This window comes from Saccostrea cucullata, unplaced genomic scaffold (genome assembly GCF_032062105.1).
Source record: "Saccostrea cucullata isolate Sc308-1 unplaced genomic scaffold, CSIRO_AGI_Scuc_v1 ctg178, whole genome shotgun sequence".
NCBI lineage: Eukaryota > Metazoa > Mollusca > Bivalvia > Ostreida > Ostreidae > Saccostrea > Saccostrea cuccullata.
The window spans coordinates 291,071-317,903 of NW_026930908.1; the positions used below are offsets into that span (position 1 = coordinate 291,071).

The following is a 26,833-nucleotide window of genomic DNA, read 5'->3' on the forward strand; positions in this document are numbered from 1 at the left end:
GATAACGCATATAGCTATGTCATAAAATCTTCACTAGCTGCTCATTAATTTCATCGTTTAAATGTAACTGATCATTGAAAAAGTCCAAAACATTCTCTAATTTAATTGCCTCTGTATCGGCGGACTTAGAAAACTGCAATTAGACAACGGGATCTGAGGTGGCGGTGGGAAGGCTGCTTCTGGAATCCTCACAACAGATTGGTCGCCGCTTTCTGATCTCCTCCCTCTCCCCTTTTCGATTATTGTCTGGCTTGGTTACTATAAATCTCAGTTATATCAACTGATTTTCTTATTTCTCCAAAAATATTCTTTACGGTTAAGGTATGTTGTATAAATTTGTCAGGAATGTACTCTGTTCTGCATTTATGACTCTGTAGGATTTGTATTGTGAAAATAAGATTTTAGGAATTTTTTTTTGTACATTTCAGGAACGTTTCTATTTCATTATCAAAAACTTCTTAATTAAACCATGTTATAACTATTGTAATGGCCTGAAGATGTTTGTTGTACTGACACGGTGTATGATGTTTTCACGCCTCTGAGTGGTATAATTTACCTTTTGGGTGTAGGATCAGCAGACGACACGCTCTAGCGGCCTGTCAGTCAAACGCTCGTCAGCGCGTGAGCCTCGACTTGGGCAGAACCTATTACCATTAGGTGAACAGTATACAAATCTCACCTTATTAAACGAAATGAAGAGTCACTGACAACCAATGCAGATTAATTAATGTGTGCAATTAACGATTCATTTCAAAGGAACAGAGATTCAAAAGCGACCGAAAAAAAAATTGTGCATAAAGAAAAACATTAAAAAAGAAATCAAATGAAAAACATGTCCGCACCTCGACGCGTGGATTCAGCGGAAAGCATCCGGGACCAGTATGAGGCTCTACGGAAGCTGGCCATGGTGCAAGTAGGACCCCCAAGGAATCCCAATAAGCCCTTTACCTCATTTAGTATTTCTGATATTCTTGGAGGAAATAATAACAATGCCAATCGGCGACAAGTTCAGAGAAACCTGAACAACAACAATGTGAGGAGCATTGTGAGACCCTGGGACTCCAGGTGTAGTCCGGGGAGGGACAGCGAGTGTTCCTCGGACGAGGAGGAGATCAATGTGGAGGACGATGAACCCTCCCTGCCCCTCATACAGAACGACTCCCCCCTGGACGCCCTGATGAAGATGGCCAACAAAACGTTTGAGGGTTTAGAAACTGCAGAATCGGCAGGTATGTATCCATCCATTGTCTTCAGGATACCTCGTCTTTTGTCCAAAAAAAAAAAAGAGAATTCTAGTTTTGAAATGGTCTGGGGATATATTGTGTCTTTGTGAATTATCGTGTATCACTTTTCGATATTTTGAAGAAAGATTCTTTTTACGAAAGATTTTGCAACTGTTTTAGACGCTAAATATTGTTTGTACAAAGAGAAAAGCCCAATGTTTTCGTTTTTCAATTTATTTCCACAACAAAATAATGAAATTAAGCGAAACATGCGGAGAATAATTTTTGATATCAATATATAATTAATTTAAACAAATATTTTATCAGTTCATATGTTCCAATACATTTGTTTGCAAAGGAACATCTTTGGGGAGAAAAAATGCTAAAATAAAAAAACAAATCAGTGTTGAATATAATATAAATATGGTATTTTATTCATGAAGTGTTTAAATAAAATACATGTAGCTCAATTGATACTAAAATTAAAATTTTTGACTCTATTTTAGCAAAAGAACAGTCAAGGGACAAAATGAAAATTAATGTTCGTACTAACATAATGGAATTTGGCAAACCATATGTATAAAAAAAATATTTAATCTAAATTATATATAATATCAACTCAACCTCAATTAGAATTATAAATATTTCTGCGAAATTACAAGAAAAAATAGTAATATATTATAATATTTCTTAAACATGTCTTCTTGGTAACGATTCATAAAATAAGATTATAAAATTATATGATATTGGTATGATTTTTTTCAGCAACATTCAAACATAAAGTAATAAAATTTTATCTTCAAAGAAGTATCATTTTTTCCGAAGATTAACAAGGATTATCAAGGATTATCCATAAGCAATCTTTACATTTATAGTGTGCATTAAATTGTCGGTCTTGTATTTTTGATGGTGGTCTAGGCCTAGAAATTAATTTTTTTTATGATTCAAAATTAAATCTTTAAAGGTTGTAAATCTAAACATTTTCATCGGCAAATATTTCAACTATTTGAAGTAAAGGTGTTGTTAATATGTTATTGCGTAACAAACAAGGAATCCTTGCATGTATCAATTGCTTTTGAAAAGAGCCAAGGGCCAGTTCATTTAAAGAGTTGTCCTACATAATCAGTTTATCCTATCTTTACAACCGTATCAAAGAAGCTTAAATTGGCGAGAAAATGATTTATGAAAGTGAAAAAGACACACAAAGAAAGAATCTCTCGGCGTTTGGAAGTTTTCTCCTTTGAGAAGAATTCTTGTAACATGATGTTTAATGGTAAATCTAAGGAGAAGTTAAAAATGTGGTTCTCAGCTGGGTGTTGGTCAGTCAAGATCAGAAAAAACTCAATTAGGCGTAAAACCGGCCCCACTTCTGCTTGTATCATTACAAATGAGATTTAGACATTGGTGAGAAGGGCCATTACTGAGCATGTCACTGCAATTATCGTCCCATCATACTGACCCGAGCTCTTCTTTAAACCTTCACTTGGTCAGTTCTTCTGAAACATACACAACTAGAATTTTGAAGTAAATATTTCTTTTTAATTTTTCTGTACTTTATCCTTTTTTCCAAATAAGAAAATAAACAACATTGTAGAATTCGAGATGTAGTGTTGAGTTGACATTTTCGAACCTAAAACAAATCTGCATTACTCATGCATTATATATTATTAAAATATTTTTTTATGCAGTACAAATCTTGGAAAATAACACGGGTAGAAAAATTGTGATAATTTATAGCTTTCAATATTATTTTTTTGTCTTTTTATAGGGATAATATTGTTTATACGTGTATATAGTTAAATGCTCCCAATATTATTATTACTGAGAATAACTAGAAGAAAACACACAAATATCGCACAATCAAGTATGCAAACGACAAAGGTTAGTGGATCACCTTTGAAAAAAAGGAAAGGCTGATATGTCATTTAATATTCATATGTAAAATACTTATTTCCGGAGAAAATGGGTCAGCAGAAATTAAGTTTAGGTTTAATATTATCGAATAATCATGCTTTATACTATATCATATTATATTTGCCAAAAGAAAATATGAAGACTTTGTTGTTTTATATTTCTCTACAGAAATCCCGTTCATAAATTCGTAATTCTTAAAGATTACTTTTTTAATAATTAAAAGAATTTATTTTTCTTTCTCCATTTCAATCTTGATTTTTATATCCAATGTAAAGGTTCTCAGTACGTAAATAAAATCAGGTCGATTAGTCAACATTTTGGTGCAGTGGGTGCAAAATTTGACTTAACGATATAAACCAACTGAACGTTTCTTTCCCATCAATCATAATATTAAATTGTGTAATATTTATTAAATTGGTAAACCAAATCTTAATCATAGATATACCTTAATACTTAGGGGGCTTGACTTTGTTGCGTAATTGATTTTTTGTTAAACATTTAGATTTTTTTTATTGAAAATGTTTATATTTGAAATATGGTGTTTTGCAACATTGTCAATCATGTTAATATAATTCCGTAAGTTTCTTAAAATAATTGGTATGATTGAAATGTCCTTTGAATTTACCATTTAGTTATCAACCAATATGCATTCATAATCTCGGGTACAAGAAAAAGAGAAAATATCATCTTTTTGTAATTTTTGCTGTAGACGCAAAAAAAAAAAATAGTTCTCTGATAGAAAAAGATCAAGTAGCAAAAAGAATTATTTGGAATCAGCTCGCAAATGGTGTCAAATTAATTATTCAGGGGGAGAAGATAAAGAAATCGGATCGAGACCGCATCTGAAACCACAAGATTTGATCTGAAGGCTCTATGACCTGTCCAGACACTGCTAGGGTGTATCTGATGATGAAAAATTAAAAATTGAGCACTTCATTCTTTAATTGAGCCCCCAAAGTAACAGATCTTGATCGCTAATTAGGCCATCCCGTGTTTTGGGATTTAGTGAAAAATGGTTGATTTCTTTGTCTTTGGGATTCTCTCTGAGATTAAGAGAAAATGGTTAATTAGATTGATCACGAGGAGGTATTTACTCCTCCTAGCATTGGATGATTGTGTTATTAGACACAGAGAAATCCAGATTTATTCCTGGATTTAAAAGGGACATCGGATCAGATTTTTTATATTATTATTATTTATTATATTTTTTGTGCTCCTAGTTTCTTGGTCGCTCTGTGTTAATGCACTTTTAGAGCAATTAGTGGAAAAAGAAAAACAATAAAATGACTTGAATAGCTAATTTGTGTCTCAGGCTCGCACATCAAAAGTGAAAATGCATGTTAAGATTGCCGAGCTAACGTCGCGTATGAAATTTACGAAAATTAATTTTTCAGAAATTGACCCCTTTCTTCTAGTCTTGTCTGTTGACAAATCTCAAGCAAATACTTTTTTGTGTCTTTTTCTTATAACTTACCTTAAGCATCACATAATTCGAGACATCAGCAACGTATTACATAAAAACAATCAAAATGTAATAAACAGACAAAAGATTTATTTTCTTTCATTCACATTTTAATGCGCTAATTGAAAAAAAAAAAGCTTGCGATGCGCTTCACGTGTTAATATTTTTTCTTCATAATTTATGAATTATGTGTCTTGTCACATTAAAATCAATCAAAAAGAATTTTTGTAGCAGTTGACGGGGGGTTGAAGAATAATAAATATTTATGTAGGATAATGAGATTGTATAAAATTAATTATCCAGACAACGCTCTTCGAATCATAAAACCCACACGTGTAATTTTGGCAGGTTGGATTTTAAATTAATAACTGTTTGCCGTCAATATCTTGTGAATGCATCCTCTTGTAAATATGCACAGATTTCGGGTACCTGATGAACAAGATTACATTAACCAAAAAAATTAACATTAATTATTTTCTTTAATGCATTAAAAACATAATATTTGATGTTCAAAAAATAAATTCTTACTTTTAATATATACAATTGTAAACATTTTTTAAATTATTGATAAAATTAAACACCTACATTTTGTTAAGATTTACACCTAGTTGCAACTGATCTAATGCCGGTATAGGACTGTTATTGGGAATATATTGTAGATGTTTCTGAAATGCTGTAAATAGGTTTTCAACACCCGCGTCTTCCGTCGGTGTTTATAGTAGAATGTCCATTGACTGCAAACTCTGGCGCTTCTGCCATCATCGCCTGTATTCACGCGTCACAGCCGCGATATGCTATTAAATACAACTATTGTTTTACTTACGATGTGTTGGCAAATTGGTGGTGAAAATGCTTTGAAGTACATTGTTTCTGAAAATAAAAGAATGAACATCATACCAAAACAGATACTAGTAACTCCATAATAACTGTATGGAAGACCTGGTTTATCTAATATTTCCCTTCAAAAAACCTTTTTTATTTAAAAAAAATAGAAATATGCAATTCAATATTTGTTAGTAACTGTTCATTCAATTTGATTGCCAATGCGAAATTATGATTTCCGTCATATTATCAATGAATGACGGATCTATTTTTATTTAAGCCCATTTTAGTTCGGTCCTATAATATTATAGTGTTTAAATTTAGCCTTTTTCATTATTTTCTTTAGTACATAACAAGACTAATTAACATTTCTTTAGCTTTACTCTGTAACTCCAATGCTTTCAGTCGGTAGGGCAGGTTTGTTTTACTTCTCCAGATTTTTATTTTCTAATAAAGCGTTTTAGTGTTGGTTTCGCAGACAAGTTTTTATGTTCAACAAACGACATGATATCGCAAGCCTCAGCGGCAGTCTAAGCAGAAACTTCTCTCGTTATCAAACGTACATAAAATTTTTGTGATCATAGATATACATTTTAGAGCTCAAAATTGAAAGGAAGAAGATCATAAAAGTATGATTGCTGTTCTCTTTAATGTCGAGAACCTCTAGTCGTCATTTCATCTGGATCTTCGAAACGCTTTGTGACGTCACAAAACACAAAGAGCTACCCGTTGAAATCTTGGGGTAATAATATTCATGTTGCTGTCACTGCGATACTTTATACATTTAATATACCAACACTCTGTCTTTTTACGATGAATAAATAGCCCAATTAACGAAACATATACCCGGTTTTATGACTCTATGCTACATTTTAATACAGGAAGCTGTTTTATGTCCCCGCCGCGCTCTGCTTACCGAATGCACAACCCGGGACAAGCTAAATGAAAGACCAGGTTTTTATAAACTAAGCAATAAATTGAAATCACTAGATTTCCATCAACTTTTTTTTCTTAGCATAACAAAGGCCAACAAAAAATATTTTAATCCCTGTATTCTAATTCGGTCGAAGTTTAATTTTGAAAATAGGGTGCATAGAAAGTTTTACGCCAATTGCCAACCAATCAAACAATTTATCCTCCCAAAACATTCTGTTGGCGACTGATGAGCCAGGCTAGTCAAATGCTGCAACATAGGTTTTTCCGTCTAGTGCCTCCGTGTTAAAATCGTTAATGCACATCCGTAAAATTACATACACTGTTCCCTTTGAAGACGATACATGTTCCCGGCACTCTGATGTTTCTTTTTCATTTTCCGTACGTAATTAACCCCTCAAACCGACACCTGATCGGCTTACTCTCGCTCCAAACGAGACCAGGCCTCTTTATTATCATACATATATTATTTAGAAATGATCTCAAAACCTGTAATTGAAAGAAATCCATAATAAGAAAGAGTTTGGCAAATCGTAGATCATTTCAACAACGTGGAGCGCAATAGGAGATGGTTAGGGAAAATGAATGCCTCTTAACAGGGAGAGGAATTGATCTTAAACGGGTGATTTTATCAGACACTTTTGAGGGTAGGAAAAGAAGTGTATGGCAATTTTAGTGAAGGTTATTTGATCTTTCGCTTCATGACTCTACTTTATTAATGATTTTAAGATTCCATCACATTCATATGGGGATTTTAATCGAAGATTTACGATTTTACTCCCTACATCGCAACTTGTGTGATCAAATCGCGGTAGATCTACCCTCTTAAAAGCCATACTCGGATGAGAGATTGTTTGATTTACAGTTATGTAGTTTGTGTCTAAATCACACAGGTAAAATCTTAAATAGACAAGAAAATCAGTTAAAATCAAAGAGAAAAACGTATTTTAACAAGTTCCATTAATATATATACAATTCATACAATTCGTATGTCAACACTCTAACAAGACTTAGTTTGCAAGTTTCGTAAAGACATCTCAATCAGAAGAGATTGTAGATTTTTATCTGATTCAGTTGATCGTGTAGTCATCAATTACTGACATTAATTAGCCACTTTGATTACATTCTAAGAAACACCTCACCCATGGCAATGCCAAAATCTATACGAACTTCTTATGGGGCTTAACTCTCCTTGGATTAGATTTGTTTAATTTGCAGTTATCGCCCCTCAAAAGCTTCATTAAGATTGAACATTAATTACTGTAGGGATGATCAATGTCAGGGCATTCTTGCATTGAACGGTTTACATACCGCTGTGAGGGGCACGTTGAGGAGGTTTTTAGGGGGGATGAATGACAGAGCCATTAAATCCCGTGTCTTGTTGGGACAGAAGCGCCCCCTTTGCCTCTTTTAATTACCTGCGGGATCCGACAGTGAAATGGTGATTGGGGGAATGCGATTCCTTAGAGAATAGTAATTATTTCAATTGAAGTCGAGGCTTTCTCTCTTCCTTATAACGCAAGATCATTACTCTCTCTCTCTCTCTCTCTCTCTCTCTCTCTCTCTCAATATGTCCAAAAATTAATATTTCTATAAATTTTCAAAAAGATGACAAAGATATGGAGATATAAAGATTATTTTCTATTTTTGGCCCGCGGACTATCAACATCACTGTTTGTAGGGCCCTATGGCTGACATAACTCTGACTGGCTTATCTGAAAGGTCGGCGCAACTTCTGACACCCAGCTAACTAGTGGATCTGTTTAACCCGTGTAAAAATCGTAAAACATGACAAAACCGGGATATCTTACTTTAGATCGTCTATTGCTTCCTGCGGGTTTTATTTGTTTTTCGTCTGTGATTGGTATTTTTCATTTTTCTGGCAAATTAAATCAGACAATTATGATTAGAAAGTTTCTCAGCAATATTAAATGCAAATGTAACCAGAAGAAGATGGCGATTTAAATGTCTTTTCCCTTTATCCATTGCACGTGATGATTTATATGTATATTATTTATATCTATATATTTTTGCCATTGCAAAGAAAATTCAATTTCTAATACAAGTGCCAGTATTCTGTCTAATTCAAAAGATTTTGAAGGATTTCTTTAAAAAAATCTCTTTATAAACTATTTAATAAATTCATATTTTAACTAAGAAGGTATATTTTTATGTTTTTTAATTTCAAACCCTGTAATGCAGTTTGGATGTAGTCCCGTCTTGTCAACATTTATCACAATAAGCTGTCAACCGTCGGAGTTATTTAACAACTTTAACAAGAAACATGAATTTCAAAGTAGCAAAATAAACAATAAATCTTGTTTCATTTGGAGATCAAAGAAGCCGTGTCCCTGTTTATATAAATTTATTATTGTTTTGAAGCTTCTTACCTTCTGTAGAAATTATAAACATATTTCATTTTTTTTTAAAAAATGTGCAAATTTGATTAGTTCTGTATACACTGCTTGTCGTCCAATCGTACAGTGATGTTGTAATACCAGAAAAACTTGGTATAAAAATTGTGTAAAATTTTAGAATCAATCTCATTTCTTTTTATTTACCATAATTTTGATTAAATGATTTTCCTTTCTTTTTTATATACTTTTTGAAATTAAAATGGTAATGAATTTTGTAAACAAACTGCTAATAACAATATTACGGTGCATAAGATTTTGCATTACATTGACATTGGGGGTGAATATCTGAAAGTGTAGGTCATTACGCAGATATAAAGTGACATATTACGGCAGGGCCCCGTATTGACAGTCCATCTACTCTAATCACCGTAACAAACGAGTTCCCCGTCAATCAAGCTCGTCTAACCGACAAACCATCATAAATATTTACAACGTCCAGTTACATGCAGCGACTCGGCGGTCAGCGCGCCAAAGTACCTCCCACAAAACGGCGAACTCCGCGAGTCAAGCATTTAGAATAGCATAATACATTTCTTTCTTTGCAGAGGGAAAAAATAAGTGTCTTAATACATAAAAAGTCGGTAGACAAAAGTAAAACTTTTCATTAGAAATCAAGAACAACAGGTCTTGTCTTTCTGTTAGATGTTATAGAATCAAGACAGTTTCAAAATTGTTATTGTCTTAAAATCTCTTTTATAGGTGTTTATATTTGTATAAACCCAAGAAGTCAGTAGTTTCATGAGAAATAAAACAATTTTTTGAAAAGATTTCTAAAAACTTTACGGGTAGTTTTATAAAAACAAATATTTTTAAGAGAGTTTTTTTTTATCTTTCTTCCTTTTCACCTGACGAGTGACGAATATTTCCTAAGTTAATCGAACAATTCATCAAGCATTAAACACTTCATTAGAAACCCACCGATCTTCGTTAATTAATCACCTTAATTAAGAGCGTTTTCAATTCCGATCTTATTGCACATTTTCCAATTAGCTTGCATCAGAGTTAATCACCAGTTTGAAATGTTACGAAAAATTTAGTCATACGATGTGGTAGAAATATTTTCAGTAAAATTTGCTTTCAGAGTAAATTTCAATAATATTAATTTTATTTATAACATGATTATTTTTCTTAATGAATTACGACATTTAATTAAAACATGAAATTTACAACAAGAAACGATATTAAAGAAAGTGTTTTTTTTTTTTAAAGTAAAGAAGCATTTTGCGCATGCATTAATTGTCTCCATGTAATTTATTAAACAATTATGATTATGTTGCTCTTTTATGATGCACTTGTTGGTAAATGCATACTGATTTATTGGAGTCTCAGTTTTATTCCGAATATCTATGTAATATTTCAAGTAAATAATTCCACTAACTGTTATATTTTGCTTCTGAAGTAGCGGGACATTTGTCTTATATTCTGACATTTACCATGAATCAAAAAGGCTTGTTAATATTACGAAATAATTTAAAAGCTACTTAATTGCAATTAATGGGTCCTCGTGACTCAAAAGGCCCTTCTCCATTATTAGAAAGCCATATCTCGTTATATTTACATGTCGTTAGTATGACAATCACAAGAGGGAAATCTTTCCCTAGCGGTCTTTAGTCTGACCCCTGGCACTCGGAACTTTTCACCATTTACATGAAAATGACATGCGGTTTGCATTAAAAATGGCCCTTCTCCTTGAAGTACGAAACCGTTTAGCATGCACACAATGACAAAATGACATTCTCTATCAAAATTCTCGACAGTTGATTAGAATCATCGTTTTTATAATTTATAGTTATGTATTCATATATAGTACATAAAACATTCGACTTTCTCTCTGACAAAAATAATAAATACATGATCTCTCTTCTCTCCTAAATCTTTTTGTTTTTCCCCAAACGCTTTGATTTTATGGACCGATTCTTTACAAAAATTGATTTTCATGTTTTAAAATTGTACATTTTTTTTCCAATCCAACTTTTTCCAAGGATGCTGATTTAATTACCCTTTTCTTTATCTTTAAATATGGAAAAAGTGTACATATATAGGGCATGATAAAAAGATCGATGTCTGCTTAAAAAAAAACTAAAATCAAAAAGTTGGGACAAGAGTCTCAAATTGTTTTTGTTGTTTGATGTTAACTTTGTGATTTTCTTCCAGATATTTAACTTTGGAACTTGTTTCTAAATAACAATTAATCAATAGATACATAACTATTTTTTTTCGTATTGAATACCGAATGAATTGTAAAGCGAGCAAGTTTTATACAAAGTATCATGACAACAATGGTTAATTAGAATGCACTAAGTAACTCAAAGCCAGCTTTAATGTTTTGCCTGGCTTATTTTTTATAAGCTTTTAAATTCAGCATAAAGAGAGCCCTGATAAATAGTGACATCAAACTGGCGTTCTAATGTCAGAAATTGTGAACTTTTGAAAGCAGATCGCGTTCTCGTTAAAATCCCGCCACTGGCACGAAGCGACCTTTGACACCATACCGATCTTTTGCATAATAATGGCCGCTTAAAATCCGTATTTCTAGTTGCATATGTTTGTTGTGCATAAGGCAATGTCAAGAAAAGGCAGATTGTGCCGTTATAAGGGGAAAATGATATCGAATGCCTATTCCTGGATAAGTAGCCTGCTAGCTTGTGTTGGGTGATTATTGGTCTTATGCGTTAATTTTCAATTCCCTATGCAAGACATGCGCGATTGGGGGCATTGCCATAACCTTTGTATCATTAAAATTGAAATATATTCCCAACGGTTCGGCAATTTTTGTACAGCATTACGAGCAGAACAAAGAGATTTTATTCAATTTGAATAAAGTAATAAACTTTTGTAATTAATGGTGACAAAACAATATCAACGCACATGTTATCCCAAATGATATACATGTACCTGAATGTTGACATGTTTATTTCGTGTGATTTTCATATAAAAAGAATGGAATGCTGTGACAAGAGTGCAAGTCCTTTTATGATGCGCAAATAACACTTGCTTGAACGTTTGGCCGCGTTTAATAAATTTTTGGATAAAAATATTATCGCTTTTATGATATCTTAAAATATTTTTTTTAATCTTAGGACCTCACACACCAACAAGTAAGAGCAGAAACTTTTAAACTCGGTACTTTCCGAGTAGCAATTCTCTCTCAAACAAAGCGTAAATGTCCTAGATTTTCAAGGTCTTTGTTCACAATTTTATATTCAAATAAAATACTTCAACACTTCTGATTTATGAACAAATTAAAATGTCCTTCCTCTTTCCGTGAATGGAATCCAAATCTTGTTCTTAGTCATATGAGCAAAAATCTGGCTTATCAGATGAACACCAAGAGATCACCCTGTGGTTTATGCGCACCTTTTTGGTGAGACCGGGTACGCTTCACCGCCATGATGTAGGAGTGAATATGAAATTTTTACAATTAAATAGTTTTTGTTACATGCAAATTTGGGCTTATCTTATTTAAGATTTCTATAATTTCATTATAAATAAAATGTAGGTTTTGTAATATATAATTACTAGGCTTTGTCATGTCTTCAGGTTGTTGATTGTGACATTATTTATGTTCGACACTATACATGCCTACTTGGCAATGATGTATAAATCACTCGATTTGATCGGACCGGGATCAAACGATTTCTCGTAATTTAATACAAACTAGTGCTAATTGTAACGGGGACCGTTACAGATGTTCCCCAAACGCTCCCCAACTCCCTTTTGGTGCCATATTCCCTGTAAGCTTCATTTAATAAGACAACCTCTATGCATCTGAGATTTTAACAACATTAACAAAGAAGTGTACAAAAATTATTTAAACTTTAGCATTGCACGCGTGCACATGTGAATGCATTTGCCTCATGACCATATCATCTTGTCTACACAATCTATATTTTTAATATACTGAATATTAAAGTATTTAATCCAAAATTATAAAAAAAAAAAATACGCTCATTCAAGTGTATGTTTGATTTTACTCATTTCACGTTGCATACATGAGCATGGTGACCATACCTTCTTGTAGAAGTCCATTACATCTATCTATGTTCTAAATTCCACCCCGTTTGGGTGAAGTTTCAGCCAATCAGATTGCAGCACATGTACACGCACGTGTATGCATGTGCATGGTGACCATACCTACTTGTAGAAGTCCATTATATCTATCTATGTTCCAAATCCCGTCCTGTTTGGGAAAACCAAGGGAGTTATAGCTGTTTAAAGTTTCAGCCAATCAGATTGCAGCGCACGTGCATGCACGTGTTTTCATGATAATTGCTTTATTTCATGTTGTAGGATATCCTAATGCATGGCTATGTTCAAAATTTCAAAGGATTTCGTCAAAAAACAAGAAAGATATTGAGACTTTAGTTGCAGCCAATGAGAGCGAAGTGCACGTGCATGCGCGTGAGATCTTGCTATTTTCACCATGTCGTCATGTCTATACTACTAATATATCCTCACATTATGAGTTTCAAAGCATTTCATTTAAAAATAGAACAGTTGTGGCTATATCTATTATATTGGTCATTTCACGTGTTGCACGTGCACGCTCTTGCAAGCACGTGCGCGCAAAATGACCTTGATTCCGCAAATCTACATAACATGTCTACTAACCCTAAAAAGGTTTTACCTACATCGGACGAACAGTTTACAAGATCATTCCCGGACAAAAAAGTTCCAGGAAGAAGAAGAAAAATAATAATAATAATAACTAGAACGATACTCGTTGCGAGCAACGAGAGGTCTTCCGTACGATTCTGAAATAAAAAACGAAAAATCTAGCAGAAAAGTGATAAAAGAAATTCGGACATTTGGGGGAGCGAACCCGCGTCTCCCGCGTGACAATCCAACGCGCTAACCATTCGGCCATTGAAAACACCGCTTCAAATTTTTAAATGCGAATATCTCGAGATTGCCTTTTTTGATTCTAAAAGAAATTACATATTACGCATTTGCAAATGAGTCTCTATTTAGATTAAAAACATCGAAGAAAAATATTGAAAAACAAAAAAATTGAAAAATTGCATTTTTTAAATATGCTTCCGGCAGAAACCGGAAGTGCTGACGACGCACGAAAAGGCAATTCTGCAAACCACAAAGGCATGATCTATCATCTTCTATAAGTCTCCAGTTCATATTCTCAGCCATTTTCGATAAAAGTGCGCGACAAAATCGCATTTAAAAATCAGAAAATTGTCCATAACTTGGCACCGGAAGCGAATTTTCCAATTTTTTTTTCGGTATGCACAACTTCATGTAATGACGCATATTTTGTGAAAGTTTCATCGAAAACCGCTGAATAGTTTTCGAGAAATCGCGTGCACAAAATTTTGTCAAAAAAAAGAATAATAATAATAAGAAACAATAGAATCACTATAAGGTCTTCCGTGAAGACGGAAGACCTTAATAATAATAATAATAAGAAACAGAGTAAAAACAATATGTTCCCCAACTTCGTTTGGGGAACATAATTAGGATGAGAAATATGTCATAATTAAATTTTCTTTTAATTTCAGAGGCAAAACGGAGAGAACAAGCAGCTTTATTTGGGAAACACCAACCACCAAAAAAGCGACGGAAGTCCCGAACAGCGTTTACAAATCAACAGATTTACGAGCTAGAGAAGAGATTTCTATATCAGAAGTACCTAACCCCGGCAGATAGGGATGAAATCGCTCAGAACCTCGGACTTTCCAACGCTCAGGTGATCACCTGGTTCCAGAATCGCAGAGCAAAGTTGAAACGCGATCTAGAGGAGTTAAAAAACGACGTTTCTGCGACTCAGGTATTGAAATCGCCTTCACATCAAATGAAAGACGATAATGTGTCAGAGAAATCATTTAATACTGACCCCGATTTGTCAAGGTCAGCAGATGAGGACGATTGTGAACCTTCCCCACCAAAAATGCAAAGGACTTCCGAAAGTGAAGCAGAAAATGTATCAGAAAAAGACGAGTGTTCCGATGTTGACATGGAGATACATTCACCCTGATATTAGAACCTGAACCACATCCATAACGTTCAGTTTTCAGTTCCACATGTCCCAAAATGTGCCATATGATCTAAGTCTCTTATCGATTGACATTTTCGGTAAAACTAGTGACAGGTTAGGTCATGACCTTAACATTCTTGTTGCAGACTTCCTCGCAAACTCTTTCGGAGGACTGCAATAGTTTGTAAAACATGTCTCCATAAGGTGAACAAGAAATCAGTAAACACGCATCTCATTTAGTTTCCCTCATTCTTCGAAATCGAATGAACTTGGCACTTTTTTTTAAAGAGCAGATGTGAATGCATTGGTAAGAGTTGCGGGAGAGTATAGCGGAATTTCATTGCTAACTTACAAGTTTCCTTACATATCCTATTTAAGATGTTGAACGAGTTGCTACGGTAGATAGCTATGTAGACTTTCACTAGAGACCAGGTTTATTGACTCGGTGCAGATTCTGTACCTTCAGATTTGTTTCTTAATTCTTATTTGGAATTAAACACCTTGAACATAATAAATATGAATGTTACAGATTTTTGTTTCGCGAGTCTTTTTTTACCTGAGATTTTTTTATGCATGTGCATTGCTTGAATTTTCTGAAAGTAATTCATCCTTGAAAAAGAAAATTAATCATTATTTCATATATTTTATAAACAATTTAAGACTATGGAATTATATTTTCAGAATAAAGATAAAGAACATTTATTTAACGTTACATGATAAATATATTATGAATACCTTCAAGCCATGCACAATAAGTCAATTGGTATTCCTAAAATATTTTACAATATACATGTACAAAGAACACAAAAAATGGAAAATTCTAAAGATTTATTCTGCAATATTCCGAAAACACAAAGATGGAATTGAACACAATCTATATAAACAATCCTATATATATATTGGCATTGTAGCAAAACAAATACAGTGGTAACTCTAACTTTGTTTATATATGTATACATGACTTTTTTGTACTATGAAAATCTGGAGAGTTCCGAATGGCGTTTAAATTAAAACGAGTAAAAGAAAGTTGGGGAAAATACTGAATTCTTCATTTATTTAGATTAACTATATTATCCATCTTCATTTATTGAGTCAAAAATCGTTTTAGGGTGATTATGAAATTTTCTGCTACATTGCGGGTGTATGACGGGCATTCAGATTCTAACTGTTGTTTTTCCAAGACACAGTTATGGGTATCCTAACCATACTAGACAAAAATACTATTAACAGCTAGTGTGACATTTTACTCCGCACACGACATTGTCCAGACTTTTTATTACCATTTCCAGTTATGATATCCAAAATATTTTTTATTGCTTGGTGGGATTTCTTAGCAGTATCCAAGGGTCACAGGTTGAACTCAGAATCATCTCCTCTTCTAAAGATAAGGAGTCCTAAAATCAAGAATCCCATGGGAGAATGATGGGATTTTCAGTCCCACCAACTATCCTACCTTTCTCCCATGGGAGAAAAAATGTCAGATGGAATATTTTCTCCCATTTGAGTTTTTCTCCCACAAAGTTGTTAAAATAGGATAAACCTCACGGATATTGACAGTGAATCATTTTCTCCCATATTCTGTGAAACATGGAATATACCCCATAAATTATGACAATAACAAATCACTCATCATAATCTATAAGATATATTCCACGTTTAAAAATGTACTGGAGAAAATAATTCATTGTCAATATCCGTGGGATTTATCCCATTTTAACAAATTTCTGGGAGAAAAAAAAAATCCTACTGGGAGAAAATGTTCCATCATGATCTGAAAGGTGGGAGAGTTGATCCCACCATTCTCCCATGGGATTCTGAGTTTTAGGACTTTATATCTTTAAAAAAAAAAAAAGAAGAGATATTTGTAAGTTCAACATGAGACCCTTGGATTCTGCTAATTATTTATTTCTATTTTCAAATCTAGTAAGGGTCATATTTATATATCGCGCTGAAATTAAAGTATGGTTCTTTATTCTAATGGTAATAATATATAAAGCGTCGGTTGACAATGGTTTTCCTTGGGGTGTCAATTTCAACTGTTACCCTCCAAAACAGGCACCATTTATTTTAATATACTGAATGTCTTCTTGACTTAGGATGTCAGAAAAAAAATCGTCGATCGTCTTTACGTTCATGTTTAGAAAGCTTTCAAAATCCATGCTACTTCGAAAAAGATTTACTGACCTCTTTATTGTTTATTTGATACTCTAAGAGTCCTTTATCATCTAAAGTTTCGTTATTTCTGCACTCGCAAGCATGTTTCGTCTGTCGTTTGTTGTTTTCAAGAAAGCTACATCGGACGCAAGCTTTTATTGACGTCAAGTTTATTCCGGTTCTTTCAAACGCACAACTGACGTATTGAGAATTCTACGCTGAACCGTACGCGCATAATTTCCACGCATGTGACATTACCGTTGTGTTACCCGTTGTCACGTGTGTTGCTAAGGCTGAGGGTAATAGAACGGATTGTTAACTGCGTCTAAACCAATCAGATTTTAGTATTTAACATGAAAGTATAATAATAATTATTTTATTACGTAGATCACAAAAATACATTATTATTAGGAATAAGTTCTTTGTAATGTTTTTCCAACATACACTGCAATCTTGCCCTGACATACTCTGTGTATACCAAAGAAAATCATATGGTTATATTGGAGCGGGATATTTATAAACTTACGTTTACCAATTGTCTTGTAATGCATGTTCCTTGTCAAATAAAGTAGCAATTTCTTGAGAAAGTATTTTTTAAACGAAACTTTTGTAACACCACCAAAAAAGACAATATCTCGGATCTCTTCACTCTGATCGTGTAATGTTCAGGGAAAGTGATTTCTTTGTGGGTACAAAAGAAAATACTGCAGGTCTGTATTATATTTCTTATCGAAGTGTTTGTAGCAGGATGCAAAGACATGGTAAATAAAAGATTTTTGAGATATCTGTTCGAAGATGCAGATAAACTGCTTAGAAATTTTTAAATAAAAATTTATTGTAAGCTTATGATTTTAATACAAGTTCATGAAATATATGGAGATAACAAACAGTATTCAAGCTCGGGAGTTCATTAAACAAAACAAAATAGGAGCAGAGCAAACACGGATCTCTCAACCATCAGAGATGGGATCAGGTGTCATGGAGGACTGAGCATACCCTGCCGACCCGTCACATCCGCCGTGTAAACAATGGTCTAACAATAAGTATGAATATATATTAACCATAGAACTTAACGAGACTGCTGATATTCTTTTTTTCAGCAACTTGTTTGTCAATAACTTAACTCGTTTTAAAAATTGTTCATATACGTAGAGAATGCTTAACTGAGAGATATAAACCCGTATGCTGGTGATGAAGGTATATTGCTGCATTAAATAATGCTATCGTATTGGTTTTTCTAAGAGTTTTTTATTTATAAACTGGTAAATCTTTAAAAATGTTCTATATAAAAAAAATCATAAAATTAGAGTACTGAATATTAAAAACAACAGATCTAAAGATGCATGGATGGGGATTGATTTTTTGAAATAAAGAAAGATATATTGTTTATGTAAACATAAATATCCCGACCCCATCACAAAAGAGAGCAAAGCTTTGGGGTGAAGTCATCAATAGTTTCTGGTCAAACTGAAAGTCTTTTAGAAGCTTCACAGCAGGTACATTTATCATCATTTCTTTTAATGCTTAACCTTTTTGCACCTATAAGTAGGAAATGTGTAATTAAAATTACTTTGCTTAATTTATTTCATACCTAAAAAGGAATTAACAATTAAAACATCATTAAAGTAACTATAAAATGTATCATCTAATGAGTTTTGATTTTAAATGGGAAGTTTATTTGTCATTTTCTGTTATTAACCAAATTCATCAAAAAGTATGATCTACTTTCACTTTTAATTTAGTTCTTCAACTATCAAAGGTAAGATGCTCATTTAATATTCACAAAAATGTCTGAGTGAACTTAAGATTCATTTGCAACATCAGAAGTATTTGTCATTAATGGCGAATTTTTGACACGCACCTGTTTCATTGTATTTCCCTAAGCTGAACAATTGCCTGGTGCGTTTGCAATATGTATCTTAAACTTTTCCAAACTTTCTGCATTCCATTGCTACATACAAAATTATGTGAACATTTGCAACATCATAGTTATAGATGAAGGAGTCCAACAGGCAAACACAAGGGACCTTTCAAAGCGTGCCAAACATGAAGAGATTACCCACATTTCAAAAGTTTTTTTGCAGATAGGCGGAAGGATATAACGGAACGATAAGCAATTTACACTCTCGATCTTCGTTAGAAACATAATTCATCGGGTTAAGTAAATTAAATCACCATTTATTGTTGAATTTATTAACTTTATAGATAATTTTACTGATCACAGAAAAGAGAGTTTTTCCCACTTTTTATGCAATGTTACAATTTTCTAAAAAAAATATAATCGATATTTTATATGATGAATACATAACTGGGGATTTAAATTATGAACGTACCACCTACTGAACATGCTAATTTCAGAGATTCTGTATTCCCCTCTTAAAAAAGGGCATATTCGGATGTAGAGGGGGAATGTTGATATAGAATTTCATTGCAAAAGATCTAAAGCTTATTGAGACATCGATCGGAAAAGAAAGACAGTATTACACACAAACTGAATACTAGTATTTGAATCTATGAACTTGACCTTTTACCTCAAAATCAATAAGCCAAAAGAAGTGCAATGAAGAATTTAATGGCAAAAGTTCAAAGACTTCTTGAGATATCACACAGAAACAAAAGTGTGACAGATAGAAAGACAGATGGACTGACGGACAAACAGACCGAAATTACTATCCCCCACTTTCGTTGAAGTTTGGGAATAAACAAAATCACGAATTGCCTATATTCTCCTTTTTAGATAAGGCATAAAACACACAGTGCAACTTCTCGTTGATATGAAAATACTGTTATGATAAAAAAAATCCTTCAAATCTAAATGAAAATAATCTTCTAATGCCTGCTTATTCCTCGCTCTATCAATAAAAGACCTATAAAACTGACTAAATGTGAATCGATTCCATTTATAGAAATCGATTTATGTGTCAGCAGAACCCAATTAACCAATCAATCATTTAGATTGACATACCAAGGCAATACAAACATAAATTATAGATATAATTCACCAGGACAGATTCACAACAAAACCGATCGGGTTCAAGAGGATGCTTGGAATAACCAAGATGTCGGGTCTGAAAGACAAACCTTGCTCCCTGCCAAAGATACTGGGTAATATGCAATATATTTTATACATGCCTTTATAATAATCAAATACATGTGTACCAGGGATTCTACCATCATGAAATTAGAGGTAAAATTCTGTTTTGATGGATGATATCAATTTGTATAGATAGAGTCATTGCAAAAAATGTTATATAATTAGCATTAAAAACAGAAAAGTGCTGGAAACGTGCATCAACTTATCAGATCTTAGGGGTTTAGATTATCTCGTCTTCCTGTATAGCAAAACCTGAACCTCTGTATAATGTATGTGTAATTGATTCAAGATACTCACAGAATCTGCCGCATAACATTCTTGTATTCAAGAAATGACTTACATTTACAGCTTAATCATTTACCATTGCATTAAAAGAATTCAATTTTTTGACAATAGTGTTAAAGCAATAGGCTTTAAGGACAAAATGTTCTCCCAAGTAAAAATTTGCAAAAACTGATATTAGCTTTCTTGTTTTGAGGGAAAGTTGAAATATTTATTTTGTATAACTTTAAATGAAAATTTGAATTTATTCTATGTGCCTGATCAAAATGTGAGGTTCACATTCTGACTGGGGATACTAACTTTTCCGAGGCACCTGATCCCACACCTGAAGTTTCCGGGGCCTCGTGTGTTTTAACCTGTATTCAAATCTTTATTGTTTTAAAAGAAATTGAGATCAACAACTATTTGGTTTTTATCCTTAATTTTCACTGAATAAAAATCTACATTTTTCTAATTTAGATGATGCTTATTCTGGTCCAGTGGATATAAACAAGAAAGTTTTGACAGGGCCCATTTTCAATTTTTAGATCTATATTAATTATGTTACTTTGAACGGAGTACGCAATTGTGAAAATAAGGATTTATGACAAAGTTTTATAACTATCAGTCCAGTGGTTTCTGATCTAAAATCAGAAATGTTAAAAGTTAATAGAGTGACAACAAAAGACAATCCTTTGACTCTAGTTAACAAACTCAAAATGTATTCATAAGTTTAAGTAACCTGTAGCTATTATTAGAATTAATCTAATAGATATACACTAAGTGTAATTTCTATATGTTTATCTTTACTTGAAGTACAGGCGTCCACTATTTTTATTAGTTGTATATTTAATTCTAGTTTTATATATTTGCCCTTAAATGCATGACATTTGACATTGTCACTATTTGGATAAATTCAGATTCCAGTTTGAATCGTGACACAAGGAGAATAAAGATTAATACAGATTCTAGTTGTATTAAATATACAGTACATATTTAACATTTCAAAGTAAACGAAGTCTTTTTTTCATAAGCCTTATTTGAAAAAAAATTAGCAAGTTAATTTTGAAACGAAATAAAAAGTCTTGAGAAATAAACAGCTAAAACGATAGAAAAATTGACGAAGAGATTGTTAAAAAAGTTTTGTTCTACAGTGTATTATGATGAAATTTTAAAAAAAAGTAAACTGTAAAACAGGTATATTTCCATTCTTAACTTCACATTATAAAAGGAGATAACGAACAATATTCAAGATCAAAAGTCCACAAAACAATACAAAATAGGAGCAGAGTGTAAAAGTGTTTTAAAATGTTAATCTTGTACAGTATATACAACTTAATGCAAGACTGTAAAGTAAGTGAAATGAAAATTATACCTCGTATCTTTTTCATATGATTTTATTTAGATGTTGTGAAATAAACCACACACATGTCACATGCAATAAAACTGATATTCTTAATATAAAAACACAAATTCCTTCATATAAATTTATGGTTTTATCATGATGTAAATGAAATATGGAGAAAATAAACATAAACCAAACTCAAAAGTTCATTGAGAAAAATAAAACTCGAGAGCAGAGCAAGGACAGATCTCTAAAACATGAGAGGTGGGATCAGGTGCCATGGAGGAGCAAGCATTCCCGTCGACCGGTCACACCCGCCGTGTGTTACTTGTCATGATCGTTCCCACAGAAAATTCGTACATGTATACAATACTGTGTGTAAATTATGATCTAACACATAGTATGAAAAACTTCATTTGACATGCGACGTAACGATAAATTCTTTTTGCATTCTGGGACATTCTTATAAATATATAGAACTTGCCAAATGATGATTTTAAACAAGACTGTTAATATTCATGTTTCATCAACTTGTTTTTCAATAGACTTCCTAAATTGTTCTTTAAAAGCAGGACATGCTCTTGCACTTGAATCCCTGGAAGAAATAAAAACCATATGCAGGTGATGAGGGTGTACTGCTACATAATTAAGACAAGTTGACGATAGAAAAGTCGAAATCATCACGTTTATTAAGATGTCTATTTAATAACCATCGTCTTTTATTCAAGTGAAATTTGAGTGTACATATAAAGGAACGTTACAATTGGTATATGTTTCTAAATCTTGAGTTGAAGGCAAAGGTGAGTATTTTCTTTTTCTCAATTTTTGAATAGGCTTGGCTTCATAATCTCTTAAAACTTCTTTTATTATATAGAAGATTTTTTTCCCAACCAGAAAGTCAAGCATCTCTTTTTAAAGTATCAATTGCAGAGTAATTGTGTTTAAAAAACAGAATATCTTTAATCAGAATAATTTTGCAAGTGACCAATGTCCGAGATCTATATTTACAGTGTATATTTAAACACAGCTGTCTATGATGTGGAAAAAAGTCTTGCCATTTCAATTCATCGTGGCGAATGTTAAATGAATTAAACGTTAAAAAGGCATATGTTTTGAAGTTATTGATTTTTGTTGTGATTTCAAAATTTTCTAAAAGTTTCTATGAGATTTTAATCATCCACATCTGATTTACATCACTTCTCAAATATTTTGTTGTACAGTACATATTCCCGTAGTTTCTTCTTCACCGTTGTTTAAATTTAGGTAAGGATTAAGAGAAGAGGTTTGATAGAAAATATTCCTGACACCGCTTTGTATCTTTGTTTGTAAGGATCCATTCTAGATATGATAAATCAAATTCATTTTGATTGTAGGAGAATAAAAATGTTTTTAACTGATATCTGATTTTGCAGAATTTCCTTTTAGAAAGAAGATATGGTTATCTCCCACAAAATTTAGGATACAGGTGTATTTATGATTTTTGTTTGTTTTAAGTTCCATCTGCAAGTACTTGATCTAATTACAATATAATTCAACTTGCATGCAATAAAAAAAATCTATATCCAATAAATAGCCTACTGATAGTCAGATAAATCAATAAGCAAATCACAAAAGATATGTTATTATTAACATATAAAACAAATCATAATGCCTCAATGGTTTTAAAAAGGTAAGAATCAAATATTAGATAAACTAGAAAAAAGCATAACGATTCAGTTGCAGCTCACTTTATATTCATTTATTTCGTATGTAATACAATTACAACTTGTATATATAAATGATTACATTTCAATACAAACTCCTTTTTTACCATCTCGTCATCAGAGATATTTAACACTCATCGTACACATGTAGCCTTAACAATTGATAATGGAAATGTTTTTTTTTATTTGCAGATAATACATGTTTATTGTAGCAAATTAAAAAAAAAATCATATGTGACTAAATTTTAAAATTGCCTTTATTTTATATTTGTGCAATTTTTTCAAAAGAAAGTGACTCTGTTTTTCCTTGGAAAAAGAAATATTACTAGTTGCAGTCCCTTGCAAGCTCGGGGGAAATTGATTTTTTTTTGGGGGGGGGGGGGGGGCAGATATTTTTTTAAAAGATTGTCATATTAATTGTTATACTCGTTTATAGCTATTTGCTTAAATTAGTATGTAAAAATAATGCCTTGAATTTTTCACATTCTACCAAATAGCCTACAAAGTTAAAAACATCATCAATTAGTAAAATTAATAAATAAATTTTTATATTAATAAAGCTATTATATTAATATAAAAATAAATCGACTATTAAAGCTGGTTTAAAACTAGAGGTACTGTGAGCACTGATATGAATATAATGGCAATCCATGTTTTGTTCTTCGAAACCTGAATAAGTGTCGGATCAAAATTATCTAAGTAAAATAGGAGGTGTATAATGGCATTATATAATAAAGAATATGTGAAATAATCATTAATCTTTATTCAGCGATGTAGGAGGATTTGCAGATAAGAGATCGGTAACCTTCAATATTAAGGGGAAAATTGCAGTGTCAGTTTTTTGGTATGAGAAACCCAAAATATGTCTCCGATCAAAAAGTAAAATAGGTGCACAATGGAACTATGCAACAAAGAATCTGTGAAAGACTCGTTAAATTTCATTCAATGGAATGAGGAGTTTTGAATAAGGGATTGGTACCCCAAAGCGTAACAGAAGTATACGTAAGGACGGACGGACATCCCATTCACTATATATCTTTCCACTTTTCAAGCGGGGGTATAATAAGTGCCTATAATAAAACTTAATTCTTTTCAACAGCATGTTCGATATGAATACTTGTTAACTTCCAGTTTATTGTTGACGTCATAGTGGTTATTAATAATAATGGTTATTATTCTCCTGTTTGTGACTATACAGCTAAGTAAATAAATATAAAAGTTTTAATTAGGGTGTGTTTGTCAGTAGCTATTAATCGATCGTCAAAAGCTTGTTAACTGGTATCTGCAGTTCAGGCAATGAGCATAAAAACATTTTCAAGCAAGAAGGTTAATAAAAAGTGCATAAACAATGTTTATTTCCACCTATATAACTTTGGACAAAACTCAGTTATGATAGAATGAACTTATTTGCACTCAAGTATAACTTTTAGTAAGGAACTGTTAGCTTATTGCGCCTCACTAGTTTCAAGCGAACATTTTATTGACATTTTAATGCTAAGAATATTATTTACGACCAACAACTGAAGCTCCTTAGATCCCTATTATCACCTTTACATCTCAAACTCTCAATGGCAGCTAATATTATTCAAAGCTTACGACCTTTCCTTATCATATTTCCCGCTTGAGAAGTGGGAGGGTATGTATTTAACCTACTGTCCGTCCTTCTGTACGTCAGTCCACTTTGGGGTACCATCTCCTATCCGCAACTCCTTTTAGAACACTGAATGAAATTTACTGAGACTTTCACAGAATATTTGTTAGATAATGCCATTGTGACCTCCTACTTTATTTACATTTTTATTTGACACCTGTATTTCGAGCCACCCATAACAAAACACTGACAAATGCCATTATAATATTACATAATCATACAGGGGGTATCATTCAGTGAACTCAGTGCTCACGGTACCTCTAGTTTCTATCTACATTATATTGTTTTATATCGTTTATTTAAGTTTTTCATATTAAGGTATTTCACTCGTGATATGAGTAATACCAAGAATTTTTAGAGGTATATTTTAGAACAGGAATCATAAAACATGACTCAAAGAAAATTGGTGGTCAGTGTGCATTTTACTGAAGAACGGTACAATTAGATTGACCTTTTTGCACTTAAATTGTAAATTTTATGTTAATCAGTTTTAACATTTATCACATTTTACCAAATGTTAAAGTGGCAATAGATTTTTTTCCTTCATGCAAAGTACTTTCTATAAATATATTTATCCTGGAAAATAATGCGCGTTGTATATTGTGTGTCCTTTTTGCACAAGACAAAAATTTTTTATTAAATGTATTAAGCTGTTTTTTACTTTAGTAATGGACGACTGAATGTGTCTCGTAATTTAAAACGATGAGAGAAAAGGTTTGGGCGTTGATATTGGTCAAACTATGGGATTTTAAGACCAAAAAAATCTAAATTTGACCTTGTCTTCTATGGAAGTCTATTGAATTAATATGTCAAATTTGTTCTAAATATATATTAACTGAAACCAATATTTATTATTTCAGGCATATAATGACGAAATTTCTCCTAGATACTCGTCCACCTGTACCACAAAAATAGTCCACTATAAACATTGATCTGTGCTAAATGATTTTGAAGTTAGAGGATCTGACCAAACTTTTCTCAAAAGCTGTGGAGTGACATATCCTAAACAGAAGTTCTTAAACAAAATTAAATTGATACATACTGTAAAGTGTATATATATTTTTCGGATCATTGAAAGGAAAACGTTTTTGATGCAATTTTATTTAGTTTTCTGAGAGTTTGTCGTTTATTTAATACAGTTTTAATAAGCATTTTTGTGATCCCCTTACTTTATTTGCTTTATAAGATATGTCCATAAAACAATTTGAGAATTCAAATGTATTTATATTGTATAAATATAAAAAGCATCTTTGTTGAATTACTGTATACAGGGAAATTTTTGCCCCTTTCGCCCTACTCAAAGATGGGCGAATTTAAAACGGGCGAATTCAAAGAACATGGTATAATTTCTTGAATAAAGTTGTGACTGGGCTAAATTAAAACAGATAAAATCGGTTGCAAGTGTGAAAGGACGAAAGTAACACGGGGCAAAAATAACCCTGGTTACAGTTTATATAACGAGATTGTAAGAATAAGGGAATTGTGGAGTAACTCTCATGGCATGAAGATGCTGAAAACCCATTCTGATAAGACACGATCGACTTCTTCAGGCTGTTCTCTTGACCTCCCCAACACAGTTGATTGGATCACATTACGCAGTATGTTTCACTCCCGCAGCGAATTCTATTAACATCCTTCTGTGTTTTCTTGAATTTGGTGTGCTTAACAACTGCAGAAAAGGCTATCAGTGAGGCAGATCTTGTCGGGGTTTGTCAGAGGCTTGATGATATGTTACTAATCAGCTCTCACGACAGTTGTTGTGTTTCTTCCCAGAACAGCACCACTTCTCGCGCTGCTAGAGCGCCAGTCGCGCCCCCTGCCGACTTATACCAAGCAGAACTTTTTTATTCGACATTTATCGAAAT

The 26,833-nt window shown here is 32.7% G+C and overlaps 1 protein-coding gene across 1 annotated transcript; it reads left to right on the forward strand.

The window, feature by feature from the left end:
• The first annotated feature begins 226 nt into the window (after window positions 1–226).
• On the forward strand, window positions 227–15,291 carry LOC134230547 (transcription factor LBX1-like). Its single transcript, XM_062712377.1, has 2 exons — window positions 227–1,229; window positions 14,285–15,291. Exons 1-2 carry the CDS (start codon window positions 824–826, stop codon window positions 14,758–14,760), a joined length of 882 nt encoding a protein of 293 aa, XP_062568361.1. The 5' UTR covers window positions 227–823; the 3' UTR covers window positions 14,761–15,291.
• The last annotated feature ends 11,542 nt before the right edge of the window (window positions 15,292–26,833 follow it).

Excerpts from the sequence above, each read along its gene's own strand:
- LOC134230547 (XM_062712377.1), top strand. The coding sequence starts at position 824 with ATGAAAAACATGTCCGCACCTCGACGCGTGGATTCAGCGGAAAGCATC. Across the intron at positions 1,230-14,284 it reads AGAAACTGCAGAATCGGCAG|AGGCAAAACGGAGAGAACAA; the intron begins GTATGTATCCAT and ends TTTTAATTTCAG.